The 20,111-nt window shown below is 37.6% G+C and overlaps 1 protein-coding gene across 1 annotated transcript in view; it reads right to left on the bottom strand.

Annotated features, from left to right (window-relative positions):
* Positions 1 to 17,745: 17,745 nt before the first annotated feature.
* The window catches only part of LOC131027525 (transcription initiation factor TFIID subunit 11), an 83,304-nt gene continuing 80,938 nt past the window's right edge, over positions 17,746 to 20,111 (bottom strand). Inside the window, exons 3-4 of the mRNA XM_057957608.2 lie at positions 18,418 to 18,514; positions 17,746 to 18,201 (exon numbers count right to left, since the gene is read on the bottom strand). Of these exons, the coding sequence (XP_057813591.1) occupies positions 18,074 to 18,201; positions 18,418 to 18,514 (225 nt within the window). The 3' untranslated portion in view covers positions 17,746 to 18,073. The remainder of the gene's footprint in view (positions 18,202 to 18,417; positions 18,515 to 20,111) is intronic.

The following is a 20,111-nucleotide window of genomic DNA, read 5'->3' as shown; positions in this document are numbered from 1 at the left end:
TTCCAACATTGGAGCACATATCTAACTGAAACCCCTTATGAACTTTCTATAAAATGTGTCTAATCCATGGAAACTTCTAACTTCACCAATAGTCTTAGGAGTAGGCCAAAAAAGAATTGCATTTACCTTATCCTGATCCATCTTCAAATGACCTTTGGAGATCACAAATCCAAGGTAGATGAGTTCTTCCTACAAGAACAAACACTTTTCCATGTTGATCATCAATTCCTCTTCACTCAACTTTCTCAAAACCATGTCTAGATGTCTCAAGTGTTCTTCCTTTATACTGCTAAATACTAGGATGTCATCTAAATACACTATTACAAACTTTCTTGTAAATTCTTTCAAAACTTCATTCATGAGTCTCATGAATATACTTGGGGCATTGGACAAACCAAACGGCATAACCTTCGACTTATACAACCCTTCATTTGTTTTGAAATTTGTTTTCCACTCATCACCGGGCCTAATCATAATTTGGTGGCATCCACTCTTTAAATCAATTTTAGAAAAATACTTTGCAACCCCCAAAAAATCAAGCAAATCTTCTATCCTAGGGATTGGAAATCTATACCTTATGGTGATCTTGTTGAGAGCTCTTGAATCAGTGCAAAGCCTCCATCTTCCATCATTTTTGGGTGCCAAAACTACAGGGACTGCACATGGGCTAAGACTCTTTCCAATTAGATCAGAATCTAACAACTCTTGAATTTGCTTTGCCATCTCCTCATTTTGTTGGGGTGTGAGTTTGTATGCAGCCTTGTTAGGTAATGTGGCCCCTAGGATCAAGTCAATACAGTGACTGATCTCTCTCATTCACAGCAAACTCCTTGGCACTCCATATGCAACTATTCCTTGGTATCTGCCAATGATCTCCTTCACTTCCAGACTGAGATCCTTGTCCTTTCCTTCTGTCCTATCATCTCCAGGAGGCCTCTCCTTTGAGGTTAGTATTGGAAGCAATGCATAGCATATTCCTTCTTCCATCTTTATCTCCTTGAGGAATGGTTTGTCCTCCATCATCATCCCTTTAGACTCAGTTTCTTTCTGCTCTTCATTTTTTTCAGTGAGGGGCAGTAGCTCTATGACCCTGCCATTCTTTGTGATGGAGTAGGTATTCCTGAATCCATCATGTTGTGCTTTAAGATCATATTGCCATGGTTTTCCAATTAAGAGCTGGCAATCTTCCATGTTAACAACATCAAACAAAATCTTATCTTTATATGCATCTATTTGGAATTTTACCCATGACTGCTCCTCTACAAGTGTTTGTTTCCCCTTTGTGAGCAAAGACATTTTATAGGGGTATGGATGGGGTATCCTCCTCAATTTGAACTTCTCTACCATTTCTATTGACACAAAACTCTCAGTAGACCCTGAGTCAATCATAACTTTACATACCTTTCCTCCTGATTGGCAAGTGGTGCAAAAGATAGACTTCCTCTGAGGTGGATCCATAGGTGTTGGTACTTTCAAGGGGGTTCTTCTCAACATTAGTGCCTCTCTTGTCTCTGGATAACCATATGAATTAGTTTTACTACTGCCTTCTCAATTTGATTCTTGGGTTAGATTGGCTCTCCTTTCTCCTTGGGAACTAGACCCCATCTTCTCCGGGCATCTACTAGCGATGTGTCCCTCGTGGTTGCAATTAAAGAACTTTATTGGTACTACTCCTCTTCCTGATGATTGACCTATGAAATTAGGCCTTCTCCCTCTGAAGTTGCCTTCTTTGTTGTTGTCATTCCTTGAGGGGTCTTCACTGCTCTCTCCTTGAAACTCAAAATTTGATCCTCTTCCTTTGAAGTTGCTCCTTCATCTTGGTTGCTTACCCCTTCCTCTACTCCTCTGCTCTTGTGTTCTTTTGAGCTTCTCCTCTACCTTTAATGCTAATTGATAGCATTTATGAATAGTGTCAGGGCACAAGAAGTTAAATTCTTCTTGTATGTTCCACCTTAGTCCGTTTAGATATCTTGCCACTCTTTCTCTTTCATCTTCAACCTTCTTAGACTTTATACTCAATTTTTTAAATTCTTCAGTATAGGCATACACATCAATCTTTTTATGTCTGAGATTTTTCCTTCTCTTGTGTAATTGGACTTCATAGTCCTCAGGTACATATACTCCCTTGATCTCTGCAATCATCTTCTTCCAAGAGGTGATCATTCCTCTTCCCTCTTTTACTCTTTCTCCTTGCACAAAGTTCCACCATGTCAGGGTTTCTCCCTGCATTTTTGACTTGGCCATCTTCATCCTTTGGTTGTCAACAATGTGCTCACATTCAAAAAAATTGGTCAAGGACTCTCTCGAGTCCATCACTCTATCAGCATCCATCTTCCCACTAAAAAATGGAAGGTTTGATTTCTGCTCCATGATTCTCCTCTCCACAAACTTCAAGGAATTGACCAGGTACCTATTCTCTGCAGGAACTTCCTCTTCTTCCTACCCTTGTGGGTTCTCCTCTTCTTCTCCCACTTCCTCTGAGCCATTAGGTCCTCCTCTCTCTAGTCTTCCTTCCAAGTTCTCAATCAACTTTCTAAGTTGATCGTTCTCTTCTCTGTTCTCTTGCACCATCCTGGCAAGTTCCACATTAGTCATGTTTGGAGGCATTCATCTAGCCGCACCCTCTGATTCTTCTGCAAACATTTACTATTCTTCTTCCCAAAAGGATTCATCCTACACTCTGATACCAATCTGATTTAGAGCCCTGATATAGTTATATGATAGGTTCCCCTAATCCAAGAGAACACCAAGGACCCTAGCAACCACACAACACTACAAGGGGTTAAGGAATATCAGTTTGACAAGTCCCACATCCCTTCCTTCCAAAAATACTTCCTCACAAGGTCTCTTTGATTGAGCATCTTATAATGTCTTCTAGAGGCTCTTAAGGACCCTATGGCCAACAATGGATTGGTCCCTTCTCCAATGCAACAATGGCTATCCTAGGTATGATTTGAAGTCCCCTAGGTTAGGGAGATACCCTTCATTTCATTAATTTAGGTTCCCTCTACCCGTTTAGGGTAACTGCTGCAACAAGGCCTACTAATCCTAGTAGCCCTGCCAGACCAGTTTTCCACACTTAACTCCTTATTTCCCCAAAATACTTAGGAAACAAATTCCAGATTTGGATACCCTTCTAATAGTTACCAAACATACCCCAAGGGTTCTAACTGGGTGGAAACACAAGAATCCAAACCCTATCTTTGTTAGGAGACCTAATAGCCCCAATTAGGCCTATTTTACAAAGGAGTGTGCAGACATAGACCTTAACTAACCAAACCAACTCAAGGAACACTCTTAGGAAATGGAAAATACACCAATTTTTAAGTCTTAGGCCATGATCAGACCTCTAACCCCTGATGTGAGACCTGTTTACTTACACATACACGGTGGCCACATGGAGTTGCCCACCTTATTGTATCAAACCCTCACCTCCAACTAGTCCTAACTTGCAAAAGGCCATCAAAATCCTAAAATACATTGGCCATACTTGCATCCCCTCCAAATTTGTCAACCACCAATGAAGGATCAGCAAGATGAGGCCATTTCTTTGTAAAACCCTAGGCAAAACTGTCAAGTCTAGACTACTTCCAAAAAATTGCAAGGTTCTTCCTTATCTTGGTGAATTAGGAACTCAAAATTGATGCATTTGAAAGGTGATTGGACACTCTAACACATCCCACTAGTTTCCAAATTCCAAAATGATCGTACAGTATGGTACACCGTGTAGAATAACAGAATTGCAGGAAATTCCCAGAATTGTATTACTTCAATGATGCCAAATGTTTACAAAGTCATCCTCTCCCCCAAATGATGATTGAAAATGAAATATGATACCCTCCTCAACATTTATCAACCACCTTTTGAACTGAGGGGACCGTTGGAAGGAAGTTGTTATTTGCAACCAAAAGTTGTCATTAAAAGTTGTCAACAAAAGTTGTCAAGTTTGAGAAACTTTTGACATGTGTTAAATCCGCCTACCAAGAGATGTTTCAACATGTCCTAAACCTTCCTAAGACATCTCCAACACATAAACATCTACAAATTATTCAACCAAATACCCCTGGGCCCATATGTCTATGCAGGCTCATCAATTTGCCAAATCCATGTCATTGGGTGAGAAGGTGGGGTTTATTACAAAAATCAAACAAGACTACCATATTACATAGATTGAAAGGTCACATTCCCATGTGTGACCTTTACCCTTTATTTCTCTTATCATCTTAGTCAGGAGGTGCTCTTGCACCATACTCCCGGGGTGAATGAATCTCAATTCCACTTGACATGAGGTCATGTAATGTAGTTCCATGCTTCTTGATCTGATCTTCATCCAACCAAATGGCTTCAGAGTTTGGTTTTCCTTTCCATTTGACCAAGTATTGTTTGTACTCATTGTTCTTGGTCTTCTTTACAATCTTCATGTCCAACACTTTCTCAATTCTAGGCAACTCATGTTTGGGAAGGTCTATATCTGCTACATCTTCTAGGACCTGTTGTGAGATATCCACATTAGAGTCACCTTTAAAAGGAGTTAGATCACAAACATTAAAAATAGGAGATATGCCAAGGTCTAGTGGTAATTGAATTTCATAAGCATTGGTGCCAAACTTCTTCAAGATTTGACATGGTCCTACTTTCCTCTGCATGAGCTTAGTGTGTTTTCCCTAGGGTAACCTTTCCTTCTTCAAATTTTCCTAAACCAGGTCTCCAATTTGAAATTGCACTTCTCTCCTTTTCTGATCTGCATGTTTCTTGTACTTGTCTGATGACCTTTGATGTTGTATTTTGACCTGCTCATCAACTTCCTTTATGGCTTCATTAAATCTCTCACCATCTACACTTATGGGATCTATATAGGGCAGTTTTCTCAACTCCAATACCCCTCTTGGATGCAAGCCATACACAATCTGAAATGGTGACCTCCCTGTTCTTTTGTTTACAGTGTCATTGTAGGCAAACTCTGCCTGAGGTAAGATTGAATCCCACTTTTCACCATGTTGTCTTATAAGACATCTCAACAAATTCCCTAATGACCAGTTTACTACTTCGGTCTGCCCATCCGTTTGTGGATGATAGGCTGATGGGAAGGACATATTGGTGCCCATTTTCCTCCATGGAGTTCTCCAAAAATGGCCAACAAATTTGGCATCCCTGTCAGACACTATGTTCAATGGAAGTCCATGAATCCTTGCTACTTCTCTGAAAAACAAATCTGTTATATAAGATGCATGACTAGTGGACTTACATGGCAAGAAATGTGTCATTTTTCTAAACCTATCCACTATCACAAATACATTGTCAAATCACTTTTGGGTCCTAGGTAAACCCATTACAAATTCCATTGACACACTTTCCCAAGGTCTTGAGGGAATGGGTAAGGGTTGATAGAAACCAGCATTGGTGCTCCTTCCTTTTGCCTTTTGGCAAATAGTACATGCATCTACAAACTTTCTTACATCAACTTGCAATTTGGGCCAAAAGTAGTGCCTTCTTACCAATTCAAGTGTCTTGTAAAAGCCAAAATGACCTGTCATAGCCCCACTATGCTTTTCCTTGATGATATTAGACCCCATTGAGCACTTTGGTATGCACAATTTCCTACCTTTGAACAGAAGTCCCTCTTGGATTAGAAAATTAGAAAACTCCACATGATACCTTTCATCAAATTCAGTACATGCCTTGTAGATCTCCTTAAAGTCCTCATCTGCACCATACATATCTTTCATTGCATCAATCCCAATGCTTTATAATTGAATTTCAGATATGGTTAGCAATCTACTACTTAGTGCATCAGCTACTTTGTTGGCTACTCCTTTCTTGTGTTTTATGGAAGAGGTATAGGCTTGTAGGGATTCTACCCACTTCATATGCCTATGGTTTAACTTTTATTGGCTATTAATGAAACTCAAGGCTTGGTTGTTATTATAGACCACAAATTTCTTTGTTAACAGGTAGTGCCTCCATTTTTTCATAGCTTGAACTAGTGCATACATTTCTAGGTCATAAGAAGAATATTTTCTCTTTGCCTCCTTGAGCTTTTAACTAAACAATGCTATAGGTCTTCCTTCTTGTCTTATGACTGCTCCTATAGCCACATGACTAGCATCACATTCAACCTGAAACACTTTGTTAAAGTCAAGTAAGGTAAGTACCGGTTGTTGAGCTACCTTTTTCTTGAGAGTTTCAAATGCCTCATCCGCCTCCTTTGTCCAAGAGAACCTACACTTTTGACCACCTTTTATGGTTTCCAACATTGGAGCACATATCTGACTGAAACGCCTTATGAACTTTCTATAAAATGTGGCTAATCCATGGAAACTTCTAACTTCACCAATAGTCTTAGGAGTAGGCCAAAAAAGAATTGCATTTACCTTATCCTAATCTATCTTCAAGTGACCTTTGGAGATCACAAATCCAAGGTAGATGAGTTCTTCCTGCATGAACAAACACTTCTCCATATTGATCATCAATTCCTCTAAACTCAACTTTCTCAAAACCATGTCTAGATGTCTCAAGTGTTCTTCCTTTGTCCTGCTAAATACTAGGATGTCATCCAAATACACTATTACAAACTTCCCTGTGAATTCTTCAAAAATTCATTCACGAGTCTCATGAATGTACTTGGGGCATTAAACAAACTAAATGGCATAACCTTCCACTCATACAACCCTTCATTTCTTTCGAACATTGTTTTCCACTCATCACCGGGCCTGATCCTAATTTGGTGGTATCCACTCTTTAAATCAATTTTAGAAAAATACTTTGCAACCCCCAAAAAAGCAAGCAAATATTCTATCCTAGGTATTGGAAATCTATACCTTATGGTGATCTTGTTGAGAGCTCTTGAGTCAGTGCAAAGCCTCTATCTTTCATCCTTTTTGGGTGCCAAAACTGCAGGGACTGCACATGGGCTAAGACTCTTTCCAATCAGGTCAGAATCTAGCAACTCTTGAACCTGCCTTGCCATCTCCTCATTTTGTTGGATTGTGAGTTTGTATGCAGCCTTGTTAGGCAATGTGGCCCCTGGGATCAAGTCAATACAGTGACTGATCTCTCTCATTTGCAGCAAACTCCTCGGCACTCCATCTGCAACTATTCCTTGGTATCTGCCAATGATCTCCTTCACTTCTAGACTGAGATACTTGTCCTTTCCTTCTGCCCTATCATCTGCAGCAGGCCTCTCCTTTGAGGTTGGTATTGGAAGCAATGCATAGCATATTCCTTCTTCCATCTTTATCTCCTTGAGGAATGGTTTGTCCTCCATCATCATCACTTTGGACTCAGTTTCTTTCTGCTCTTCATTTTTTTCAGTGAGGGGCAGTAGCTCTATGACCCTGTCATTCTTTGTGATGGAGTAGGTATTCCTAAATCCATCATGGTGTTCTTTGAGATCGTACTGCCATGGTCTTCCCATTAAGAGATGACAATCATCCATGTTAACAACATCAAACAAAATATTATCTTTATATGCATCTATTTGGAATTTTACCCATGACTGCTCCTCTACAAGTGTTTGTTTCCCCTTTTTGAGCCAAGACATCTTATAGGGGTATGGATGGGGTATCCTCCTCAATTTCAAATTCTCTACCATTTCTATTGACACAAAATTCTCAGTAGACCCTAAGTCAATCAGAACTTTACATACCTTTCCTCCTAATTGGCAAGTGGTGCGGAAGATAGACTTCCTCTGAGGTGGATCCATAGGTGTTGGTACCTTCAAGGGGGTTCTTCTCAACATTAGTGCCTCTCTTGTCTTTGGATAACCATATGAATCAGGTTTACTACTGCCTTGTCAATTTGATTATTGGGTTAGATTATCTCTCCTTTCTCCTTGGGAACTAGACCCCATCTTCTCTGGGCATCTACTAGCAATGTGTCCCTCCTGGTTGCAATTAAAACACTTTATTGGTACTGCTTCTCTTCCTGATGATTTACCTTTGAAATTAGGCATTCTCCATCTGAAGTTGCCTTTGTTGTTGTTGTCATTCCTTGAGGGTTCTTGACTGCTCTCTCCTTGAAACTCAAAATTTGATCCTCTTCCTCTGAAGTTGCTCCTTCCTCTTGGTTGCTTACCCCTTCCTTTACTGCTCTGTTCTTTTCTTCTTTTGAGCTTCTCCTCTACCTTTAATGCTAATTGATAGCATTTATGAATAGTGTCATGGCACAAGAGGTTAAATTATTCTTGTATGTTCCACCTTAGGCCGTTTAGATACCTTGTCAGTCTTTCACTTTCATCTTCAACCTTCTTAGACTTTATACTCATTTTTTGAAATTCTTTAGTATAGGCATACACATCCATCTTTTTATGTCTAAGATTTGGCCTTCTCTTGTGTAATTGGACTTCATAGTCCTCAGGTACATATACTCCCTTGATCTCTGCAATCATCTTCTTCCAAGAGGTGATCATTCCTCTTCCCTCTTTTACTCTTTCTCCTTGCACAAAGTTCCACCATGTCAGGGTTGCTCCCTGCATTTTTGACTTGGCCATCTTCATCATTTGGTTGTCAGCAATGTCTTCACATTCAAAAAAATTGGTCAAGGACTCTCTCCAGTCCATCACTCTATCGGCATCTATCTTCCCACTGAAAATAGGAAGGTTTGATTTCTAGTCCATGATTCTCCTCTCCACAGACTTCAAGGAGTTAACCAGGTACCTGTCCTCTGCAGGAACTTACTCTTTTTCTTGCCCTTGTGGGTTCTCCTCTTCTTCTCCCACTTCCTTTGAGCCATTAGGTCCTCCTCTCTCTAGTCTGCCTTCCAAGTTCTCAATCGACTTTCTAAGCCGATGATTCTCTTCTCTGTTCTCTTGCACCATCCTGGCAAGTTCCACATTTGTCATCATTGGAGGCATTCTTCTAGCCTCACCCTCTAATTCTTCTACTGACATGTACTATTCTTCTTCCCAAAAGGATTCCTTCTACACTCTTATACCAATCTGATGCAGAGCCCTGGTATAGGTATAGGATAGGCTCCCCTAATCCAAGAGCACACCAAGGACCCTAGCGACCACACAACACTATAAGGGGTTAAGGAATATCAGTTTGACAAGTCCCACATCCCTTCCTTCCTAAAAGACTTCCTCACAACGTCTCTTTCATTGAGCATCTCATAAGGTCTTCTAGAGGCTCCTAAGGACCCTATGGCCAACAATGGATTGGTCCCTTCTCCAATGCAAAAATGGCTATCCCAAGTTTGATTTTAAATCCCCTAGGTCAGGGAGATCCCCTTCATTCATTAATTTAGGTTTCCTCTACTAGTTTGGGGTAATTGCTGCAACAAGGCCTACTAATGCTAGTAGCTTTGTCAGACCGATTTTCCACACTTCACTCCTTATTTCCCCAAAAGAATCAGGAAAAAAATTCCATATTTGGATACCCTTCTAAGAGTTACCAAACATACCTCGAGGGTTCTAACCGAGTGGAAACACAAGAATCCAAACCCTATCTAATATGTTAGGAGACCTAATATCCCCAATTAGGCCTATTTTACAAAGGAGTGTGTAGACATAGACCTTAACTCACCAAACCAACTCAAGGAACACTCTTAGGATATGGAAAATACACCAATTCCTAAGTCTTAGGCCATGATCAGACCTCTAACCCCTGATGTGAGACCTGTTTACTTACACATACACGGTGGCCACGTGGAGTTGCCCACCTTAATGCATCAAACCCTTACCTCCAACTGACCCTAACCTCCAAAAGGCCTTCAAAATCCTAAAATACATTGGCCATAATTGCATCCCCTCCAAAGTCGTGAACCATCAATGAAGGATCAGCAAGATGAGGCCATTTCTTTGTAAAACCCTAGGCAAAACTGTCAAGTTTGGACTACTTCCAGAAAATTGCAAGGTTCTTCCTTATCTAGGTGAATTAGCACGTCGGACTTGATGCATTTGAAAGGTGATTGGCCACTCTAACACATCCCACTAGTTTCCAAATTCCAAAATGATGGTATAGTATGGTACACCGTGTAGAATAACAGAATTGTAGGAAATTCTCAGAATTGTATTACTTCAATGATGCCAAATGTTTACAAAGTCATTCTCTCCCCCCAATGATGATTGGGAATGACATCTTATACCCTCCTCAATGTTTATCAACCACCTTTTGAACTAAGGGGACTGTTGGAAGGAAGTTGCTATTTGCAACCAAAAGTTGTCGTTAACAGTTGTCAACAAAAGTTGTCAAGTTTGAGCAACTTTTGACATATGTTAAATCCGCCTACCTAGAGATGTTTCAACATGTCCTAAACCTTCCTAAGACATCTCCAACACATAAACATCTATAAAGTACTCAACAAATACCCCTAGGCCCATAAGCCCATGGTGGCTCATCAATTTGCCAAATCCATGTTATTGGGTGAGAAGGTGGGGTTTATTATAAAAATCAAACAACACTACCCTATTACATAGATTGAAAGGTCACATTCCCCATGTGTGACCTTTAGCCTTTATTTCTCTTATCATCTTAGTCAGGAGGTGCTCCAGCACCATAACTCCTCTTTCAAAATACTCTTATACGCAACCTATAATAGAAACCCGGGATACTTTTTCTAATGCATATCGTAACCCTCAATATCAATGTTTTATTTTCATCCATTATAATAAAAATACCAAGTGGCATAATATGTCTTAAGGAATCTCATGCATTTGTCCAAGTGCAATGCCAACAACTAAACACATCACAAAAGTATTAAATATTATATCGTATACATTGCCAAAGAACATAAGTGGTTTAAATAAAACTAACCGCTACAAGGAAACTACAAAAATTTGTATGTACTCGCTAGCTTTTGTAAAACAATCAGCAACATTCTCCATAGTTTCAATCTTCCTTATCAACCTCCACCATATCCCAAACAAAAAGAAACTATACATCAATATGTTTTGTGCAAGCATAAAATGTGTGATTATCTATCAAACTAATGGCACTTTGTCATATATATTTCAAAATTGATATTTATAATATATCTAATGGTTAATATATGTGTGACCTTATAAATGTCTAATGTTGTTATTATAAAGCATTTATGATGTAATCCCAATATGTTGAGATAAGAGATATGATCGTTCTGTATAAATTATAAAGCTTAAATGATTAATATGAAGTTCCAACTGGAGGCTAAAGTTTGGATATCATCCATAACTCAACCTTGGTTTGATTTAAGCTAGTGAAGACTAGATCTCAAATACATGTGTGTAGGCATGCATGAGTGCAAGTATGCAAGTGGTCTATTATTTACCTTTTCAAGTGATGTAGCATTATATGTGTGTACATACATACACATACACATACACACATACATATACAAATCATTTTATGTGAAATTGTCCACAAAAGATTACAAATATAAATGGAATTCCCACATTTATAAATTACAAAATGCTACATGAGAATACAAACCATATTGTTGTAGGATTTGTAAAAATAGATATAAGTATCTTCTTACATCACCATCACATGCCTTCATAGGCAAGTTTCTACAAGTTTAGTACCCTCGAGTCTGAACTTCATCAATTGTATTTTAAGATACTACAAAGTGTATCTGCAAGGTATATTCAAAATATGGAGTTGCAAGTGATAGTAGGTACCATATGGTGGTAGCAACACTGAAAATATAATACAATTTATTTTTGTACATTGTTTGTTGCCTATCATAGCTGAGCCCACATTTTCATTTCATGCACCTATCACTACACTTCCCACCCTCTACTTTTCACTTACGAAGAGAAATCAAGTGCGATACATTTCAGTTACCCAAGGTTTTGGAATCCTTTATTTATTTTTGTCACTTATCTATGTGGGAACCTCATTATTATTTTGTTCACCTATCTCAGTTTGAGTTCCATCAGCTACATATAAGCACAATAGCAAAGTGAAAATACAAGGTATAATTCTGATGTGAGGTTGCCTACTATGGTGCAAGCCATGTGCTAGCATATTAGATTAAGGATTTGTTGCAGAAATAGTTCATCATAATACACTAAATTTAACTAACATTACAGAAACCATATCATTATAATAGCATGCATTCTATTACTACTATTACTTTTCAGGAATCGTTAATGTAGGGACATGCACTTTGATTGTCTAGGCTTGAAGATCCGAGACCATCATTGTTTTGGTCACCCATCACTGTCAAGACCTCATTATTATTGGCATTGCACACTCCAATGAGAATTGTAGGTGATTGAAGGTATTGTCATTGATGGCAACCTTGCAATCTTATGGCACCGACAGGTACCAACACCAGCAGACTCTACAACCGATAGATAGTTCACCGGCAGTGACAAGAATGTTTACCGGCACCCTAACCGACAGGATTTTGATTATTGTATATTGTATTTAATTGTACTATCCTTTTGTAAGCCGACATGGCATATTGTAATAAGACTCATATATAAGTATGAGATCTTGTAGATCATTTCGTAGAGACATGATAGGATGGATATGTAGAGTGAATACTAAGGTAGATCTTGTAAAAGGGTTTATGGTTATTATATGAGCTTCAATCGATACTGAACCTGGCATAGCAGATGTTTTTTGTAGCAGTACATCATATTGGATTCTCATAATCCATTTTGTAAGCCAGTGTGACTTCCTTTTGTATTTGAGCAGTGAGCTCTAGGCAGTTGGCCTTCCCGCATGTGCAGGCACACTATTGTAAGTAATATCCACTCATTGGCCAATGAGTGAATATTGTGGGTCACAAATCCCACCGAGGTTTTTCCCACACCGGATTTCCTCGCCAAAAATCTTGTGTTATGGTGTGCTTTCTATGTTGTGTTTATTGTTCACATTGACTGCATTAATTCTTGTTTACCAATACATTGTTTTGGAATGCAAAATATTTAATAAGATCATAAAATCTGTCAACCGGTTAGATATTGATTCAAACCCCCTCTCAGTTTCTTTGGGAATCCTAACAATTACTATTTTGGTCACTTATCAATATGGGGGCATCATTCTTGTCTTGATCAACCATTGACTAACTTAGATGTTAGGTCCTCATTATTGTCTTGTGCAACTATGAGGGTGTTACATCCCACTTGTGCCCTAGTTAATTTTGTGCAGTATTTATGCTCTAATGCATGTTAAACCTAATGCATTTTTATATATTTGTAAGATGTATAATGTGTCTAGTTTCATGCTTTAATTAATGGAAATGTTCAGATGACTATGCATATGTGAATGATGATAATTATGCTTTCTATGATGATTGATGTATTTTGATTGATTAAATTGATGAAATTGCAATTATCAATATGATATCATGTTTTACTTTTGTCATGAATTATTAATTGTCTGGACTAGGCAAGTTTTGGATCTAATCGATTTCTGTGTGCCAAGTGTGTGCAGGAGACCATCATCCTCCACGAAAGGAGGGAAAGTATCATCAAGTCGAGAAGTGGAAGAAAGGAAAGGACTCAATGTCATTTGAAAACCCTAACCTAAGCCAGGTAAACCTATGTTGAGCCTGTCAGACCTTGTTAGCCAGTGCGCTAGGTAACCTAGTAGGTCAGTGCAGAGATTTTAGGGTTTATAACCCTAGGGTTTGTCGCTTCTCGAAGTAATTATTAATTATTATGATTATTTAATTATTTCGTTAATTATTAATCAAGTTGGTTGGGACTAATGTTACTTTTATTATATAAATATATATATTTATGTATATGTATATATGTGTTACATATATATCCTTTATGAATACCTGGGTACGGGAGTACGTATACATGGTCGTATACGTGCTACCGCAGTCAGGTATTCGTAGGGTGTAAGGGCTGCATATATATAAATATAAATAAATATGTATATTTAATCAATTTATAATTTGTATGGCAATGTTTATTTTTAATTAAGTAAATTATCATTTACCAACTTTAAATTGGCAACTCTATAATCAAGTGAAGGTTATGTAAAAGGGAGAAATGAAGTTTGTCCCTCCTAAAGTTGCTAGGTGTTTGACTTCAAATATATTATGGCAATATTGTGAGGGATATAAGTTTTTAATTAAACCATTATTCATCGCTCTATCTTTCCTTATGAAATTATCGGGTATTAGGATATTTGTTAAGAATAGAGTAAGCAAGTAGAAAGAATGGGTTTAACGCATTTTCAATACTTCCTAATATATATCGATATCATTTGAAAAGAAAAGGGAAAAAGCACCAAATATATATTATTATGCATTCATTTCTTAGAGGAGGCATGGAAAGATATTTTCACGAGAAGCTTCTGCTAGAAGTGAGAAATGTTGAAGGCGTGAAAATGGAGCACGGGATTAACGTGACTCCTTGGGCGGATTGAGAATTCCGCCTGGTATTAGGGCGAAGCAAGGAAGAGTCACACGTTAGTCAATACTTAAACCATTTTGGAAGAGAAGGGGATTATCGTTTTTTATTTGTTCTTCTTTGAGACGGCAAAAGAAAGAGGGTTTGCTCTGCAATTCCGTGATTTGTTTGCTCAGCCATTACCAAGTTTCAAGGGCTTTGAGTGAAAAGTGCGTTAGAGTGCAACCTCTAACAGAATTTTGCTTCCTCCAGGTCATGTGGTTTGGTTACCCTACTGATTCGACTATTTCCTTTTCCGTTTTTCATTCAATTTCTAGAAAATAGAGGAAAGAAACTAAATGCAGTTTATTCTTCAGTATTTCATGAAATTTCTAAACTATTTTCCCTTCTGTAATGCGAATTCTGAAAAATATACTTTAATGGGAAGGGATAAACCCTTATGTTGTCTTAAAGAAATATTTATGTGTAGTATATCTGTTTACTTCTGCATAATACCAATGTTACCTTCTGTTTTTGGTAAATTTAAATGGTGATAATATTACATACAGGATTCTCATACCTGGTTAAATTTGGAATACATATATGTGTATATATATACCAGTGTGGTTATAATTGGTATTACTTGACGGATATGTGAAGGTATTTGTACTCGTGTGTATGTGTAAGCGTACCTAACATGTGATGGTAAGCATATTCAGCATATTGGTGCAAACTTATACCATTGAACTGAAGGGTATTCATACCCGAGTCAACTTAATGAAGAATTTGATCCCTTAATCAAGATTATTCAAAATCTTTCTTAGACTGAAAGTCAGGACAGCTCTAAGATAAATATATCTAATTGAGATAACCCTCTCTAGAGTTAGGAATTAACCTATACCCTAGCCTAGGAAGGCAGTGGGTAGAAGAGCACTTTTGTACAAGATGTAGTTAGCATCACTATTGGGAGGTCCCTCTCAAAAGGCCGGATAGTAGAGACATGTCCGACAAGTTTTATTCCATACTCAAGAATTGTGTGTACAATTGGCGGCTCGTATGCCCTAACTTTCCCAAGTCAGGGACTCAGTTGAACATCATAAACCAATGCAGTCTTGTATGTGAAAGAAAATTATGATAATATTTCAGAGTACCAAAAATTATGTCAAATGTATGCTAAACACAAAGTTGGGTCTTAATTCCCCTTTGGAGTTCATTTGAACTTCGTGGACCTAAACTTATTGCCGAGAAGGGTGAGATCATTGACAGCGCGCTAATTTGTGCTTACAGTGTTAAACCTTGACCAAGGTGGTGTTGCGTAATGCATGCATTCGTCTAATCTTTAATACCAGATACACCTCTAGTCAGAACGTCATACTAGTAGAGAGTTACCCTACCAACTAAGCGTGTAGGTCCTAACACCGAGTCTCAGATGGCATTGAGTTCTCTTTTTCCTTTACCTCCCTGCGAAGGACCGGGCCAATCCAAAAGGATATGGCACGGGAGACTAGATAGTGCGTGGTTGGACGGAAAAACGCTCTAATGATACTTTCCCTCCTCACCAGTATCATGACAGAGTTTTGAAGTTCAGAATTTTGCATCAGTTGAAAAGTACTCTCTAAACCCTATGTCCCTTTAATTTCATGCAAGTTATTTATTTCTTAATCTTACATGTATGCTTAATTTTAGTTCAATGTACTTAATTTTTCAGTTATCATTATTCTTGTTCTTGTTTTAAATATATATAAAAAAATCTTTCTTGCTATGTTTATGTTAACGGCTATATTTGCAACAGTTAGATTATTTGAATTGATATCTCTTTTTAAAAAATTAGCCTGTTACAGAAGGGACCTCATTGTTGTTTGGACCATCCATCAATGTTGGAAAAATTCATTATTTGATTAGGTTGCCCATTACAATGGACATCCCATTGTTTCATTGGGTATATGCCTGGCTACAAGCCCCAACAATCATACAAATTATATAGTGTGGGGACTGCATCACTTACAAGGACTACCTATAGTAGAAGAACCCCAGATAAAACATGTTAAAGCAAAGTTGCATGGACACATACAGATACAGCTATTTTTCAAGACCTCCACGTATGGATATGGCCTTATATATAATGCAAATTAGAATATATATTATTAAGTAATCTATTATGTTACAAATTTACAATTAATAAATTAATAAAGTTGTAAATAATCGTAAGTATTAATAAGATAAAATTATACCAAAGTCACTGCTAATTTACAACTCTAAACATGCTTGGTGTTATCACTTCAAATTTAAAAGCAAGTTAATATTTACAGTCTTGCTGCTATCGCTCATATGATCAGCATTCACTGACCCATTCGTAGCTCTCTGTGACTGTCGAGCTTGGTCAATATGCCAGAATTGTCTCAACATATGCCCTATTTAAGTATTTTATTTCAATACAGGCATTGCATGCAATTCAAATTGAACAGATCTATAGGCTAAGGAAAATAGGGCAAATGGAAAACAAAATCAATCAAAAAGCCTGCATCTGCTCACGACTAGATTTAAGCAAAATATTAAGGTTTTTTATGTTTTAGGGTTTTAACTTTTCCTATGACGTTTTAGGGTTTAAATTTTTAATTTTTAAAAATGATAAGAATTGGATACAGCGCAGGCAGCCAGGTTGACGAATCGAGATGTATCTAGTGTAGCTCCAAGTTTGCTCACATTTTAGGTATGGGTGGGTATAGTACGCATGCTGTACCATACCCCATGTATCAAGGGAAGGGGGATGCATATCCATTAATCTTGTGTTAAAGATTAGACACCTCTATAATACTTGACTGAATGACACCCAAAGGTCGGTAATCTGTTTGAGTACAGAAAGATATTTATGTTCAATAAAGAAAAGAGGCAAGGTATCTAGACTGTTTTACTTTTAACCTAAGTCACAAGGTTCGAATTCAACAGCCATGAAATTCGGCTGAAATTCGACAAGTGAAAAATTCGAAAAAAAATTCGGATAAAATTCGCCTTCTATAATTTTGTTTATTTTTAAATATATGTATACTTCTACTAAATTATCAGAATAGCGATCCTTGTTGGAGAAAATCCGAGGGCGACCCAGCAGTTGCAGACACCCATGACCCAATAGATACAAAGCATATACAAAGAATACCCACAACCAGCTGAGTTGTGTTTAGAGGCGGATAGCAGTGCTTTATAGAGGAAATTCGATTAAATTCGATTTTTTTTATAGAAGTTTGAATCCGATTATATTCGAACCTCATCCATGAAAATCGCCGTATCCTGTGACTTAGCTTTTAACAGACTGTTGGCATGATGTCCCATTCACGAATGCATAAAGATGGAATCAAATAAAAACTTATATTCAAGATTTGATTTTCTACAGTCCATAAATATTTTTACATAAGGTTTTTGAAAACAACAGTGAAAGATTTCAAATCAACATTTCAGATTTTACTTGAGGCCCATCATCAGGAAAAAAACATGAAAATCATTCACACAATTGTTTCCAAAAACCTTGATTGAGTTGAGACATTTCAATTTTCAACCTCTGGCAATGTTATGACACGGAATAAACTTTTCAACCATCAACCATTCATTCATATCCATATGATGGTTAGATTTAGTCACAACTCATCAAATCCATACAAAGAAAAATACATTGATTTTGACAGTTTTAACAGAGGAAGTTGCCATTGAAGAAACATTAAAATAGCATTACATAACTCCATATTGCTAAAAAAATAAAAAGACAGGCATGGGAAATGTTGCTTTCCAATGCCTTGATACCAGCACCCCCTACAAAAAGAGCCTTGACCTTGATCGCTTAGGTACTTTGCCTTCCAGTTTTAGTCTCCTATAGGCTTCCCGGAGATGACAAGGCCTGATTGGACCAGATTCATTCCTCTCTGTCATTACCATCCTACCTACAAAACAATAAAAGGAAAACAAAATAAGTACATCGTCTTCAAGTCCCTTTCGAAATATATTGAGCAAAATATCTCAAGTAAAAACACACAAATAATTTTGGAATGTGAATTGAACATTGGTTGAAAGCCATTAAATATTTTCGTCCCTTCTACTCTTCCACACATAGAAGTAGAGTACACAAGGTAGTATAGCATGTTATGAAAAATTAGTACCTGTTTCCACTAACTCCCCAACAAACATTTTAGCTACTCCTGACATAACAATAGTCATTGGCATTGACACTGGACAACCAGCTATGTTCTGTAACAGCTGCAGTTTGAAACTTAATAGTCAGCAACAAAATTTAATCATTCAAAAGATTTCAGAAAGATAATAAAAGCAATTAACAAACAGGAATACTTGATTTTGAGTATTTATGGAAGAGGAAATCAAGATTAATAATCCTAAGAAAGTTCAATAGCATCAACGCCAGCACAATACTTCTTTAAAATTAGAACACTGACCTAATAAATCTCCCACATTTATAACTTGCTTTCACATTTCATTATGGGAAAATAATAAATGTATAGTCTGACAGAAGATGGTCAAAAGGTTTACATCCAACAGCAAAAAGTAATCTGCAACCATTTTCTGATTTTCATTTTTTGTCGTTTTCCTTCAAAAAATGGTGGTGTACAATCATTGTGGGTTTTGTGGATGGGAGGCAATATCAATCACCTCAAAAAGCACCGTGAAAAACCTCTGGCCAAGATGTGCACCTCTATAATTCAATAGAGCCTGAGGTTATATAAGAGATTAAGGCCCTCCTTGCTTTGTATGAGGAGAAGAAAATAGAAAAGAAGAAGACAGCTCAGACAACAGCAGTTTTGATGACTTATCCTCCAAAGTAGAGTGATGTAGTGAGCTCTCACTTCTGCTCACATGTTATGTGCAACCAAGAGAGATGTCATGTAGCAACACTAGCATGTACCAATTTTTCGTACTATGACAATGTAAGATTCAATGTTGTGAGAAGCCCCCTAGTGGGAGTCATTGGTCAACGCATTGATTGTACTAAAAAGGGTTCAAGAAAATGATTGAGTGAGCCCTTGTTGAAGGGTGTTGTGAGATACATTAAATTTATAGTGAAGAGCCAAACGAGGGTTTGGCACAAAAAGGGATGCACTATTTTGTCTAGTGGAGCAGATGGATAGCAGGAACCAAACAGTAATCAATTTCCTAGTGGCTCCAGGTGGACAATTAATGTTTTTTAAGTCAATTGATGCCTCTAATGAAATGAAAAATATCAGAACCCTATGCAATATGTTGTATGCAGTGATAATGGAGGTGGTGTGGAGTATGTCATCCAAGCTGAGATGAACAATGCAGCAGCATATGTAGTACTTGAGGAGTGGCACTCTGTGACTTTTTGTGGCCTTGTTTTGCCCATTACATTAATCTTCTCCTTGAACATATAGGAAAGTTTGGATGGGTCAAATCTGTGGTAAGAGAGGTGAGGAACATAACAAAATACATATACAAACATCCTTGGGTGCTTAATCTAATGATAAAGCACACAGAAAAAAGAGCTTGTGTGGTTGGAAGCCATACATTTTGCCAACAATTTCATCAAATTGCAGAGTATCGCAAATTCACTAGCACCTCTTAAGCAAATGTTTGTGAGCTCTAAATGGGTGGGTTCTCCTTACAAGAGGAAGGTTGAAGGGTAAAGGGCAATGATGATCATCAAAAGATGATCTATTTATGAGATCCTCAAGGTAACTAATAGTTAACATTTTTTAACTTCCAAATGATCAAGTTGTTATTTCATTATTATTGCTTTTTCCTAAGTTTCAATCACTTCTTTTAATTGTCAATTTAGAACCAATTTTTATTTTCTATATTGTTTTGTTTTAGATGTCTCGTC

This window comes from Cryptomeria japonica, chromosome 10 (assembly GCF_030272615.1).
Source record: "Cryptomeria japonica chromosome 10, Sugi_1.0, whole genome shotgun sequence".
Lineage (NCBI taxonomy): Eukaryota > Viridiplantae > Streptophyta > Pinopsida > Cupressales > Cupressaceae > Cryptomeria > Cryptomeria japonica.
The sequence above is the reverse complement of the archived record's forward strand: the minus strand, read 5'-3'. Positions and strand labels throughout refer to the sequence as shown.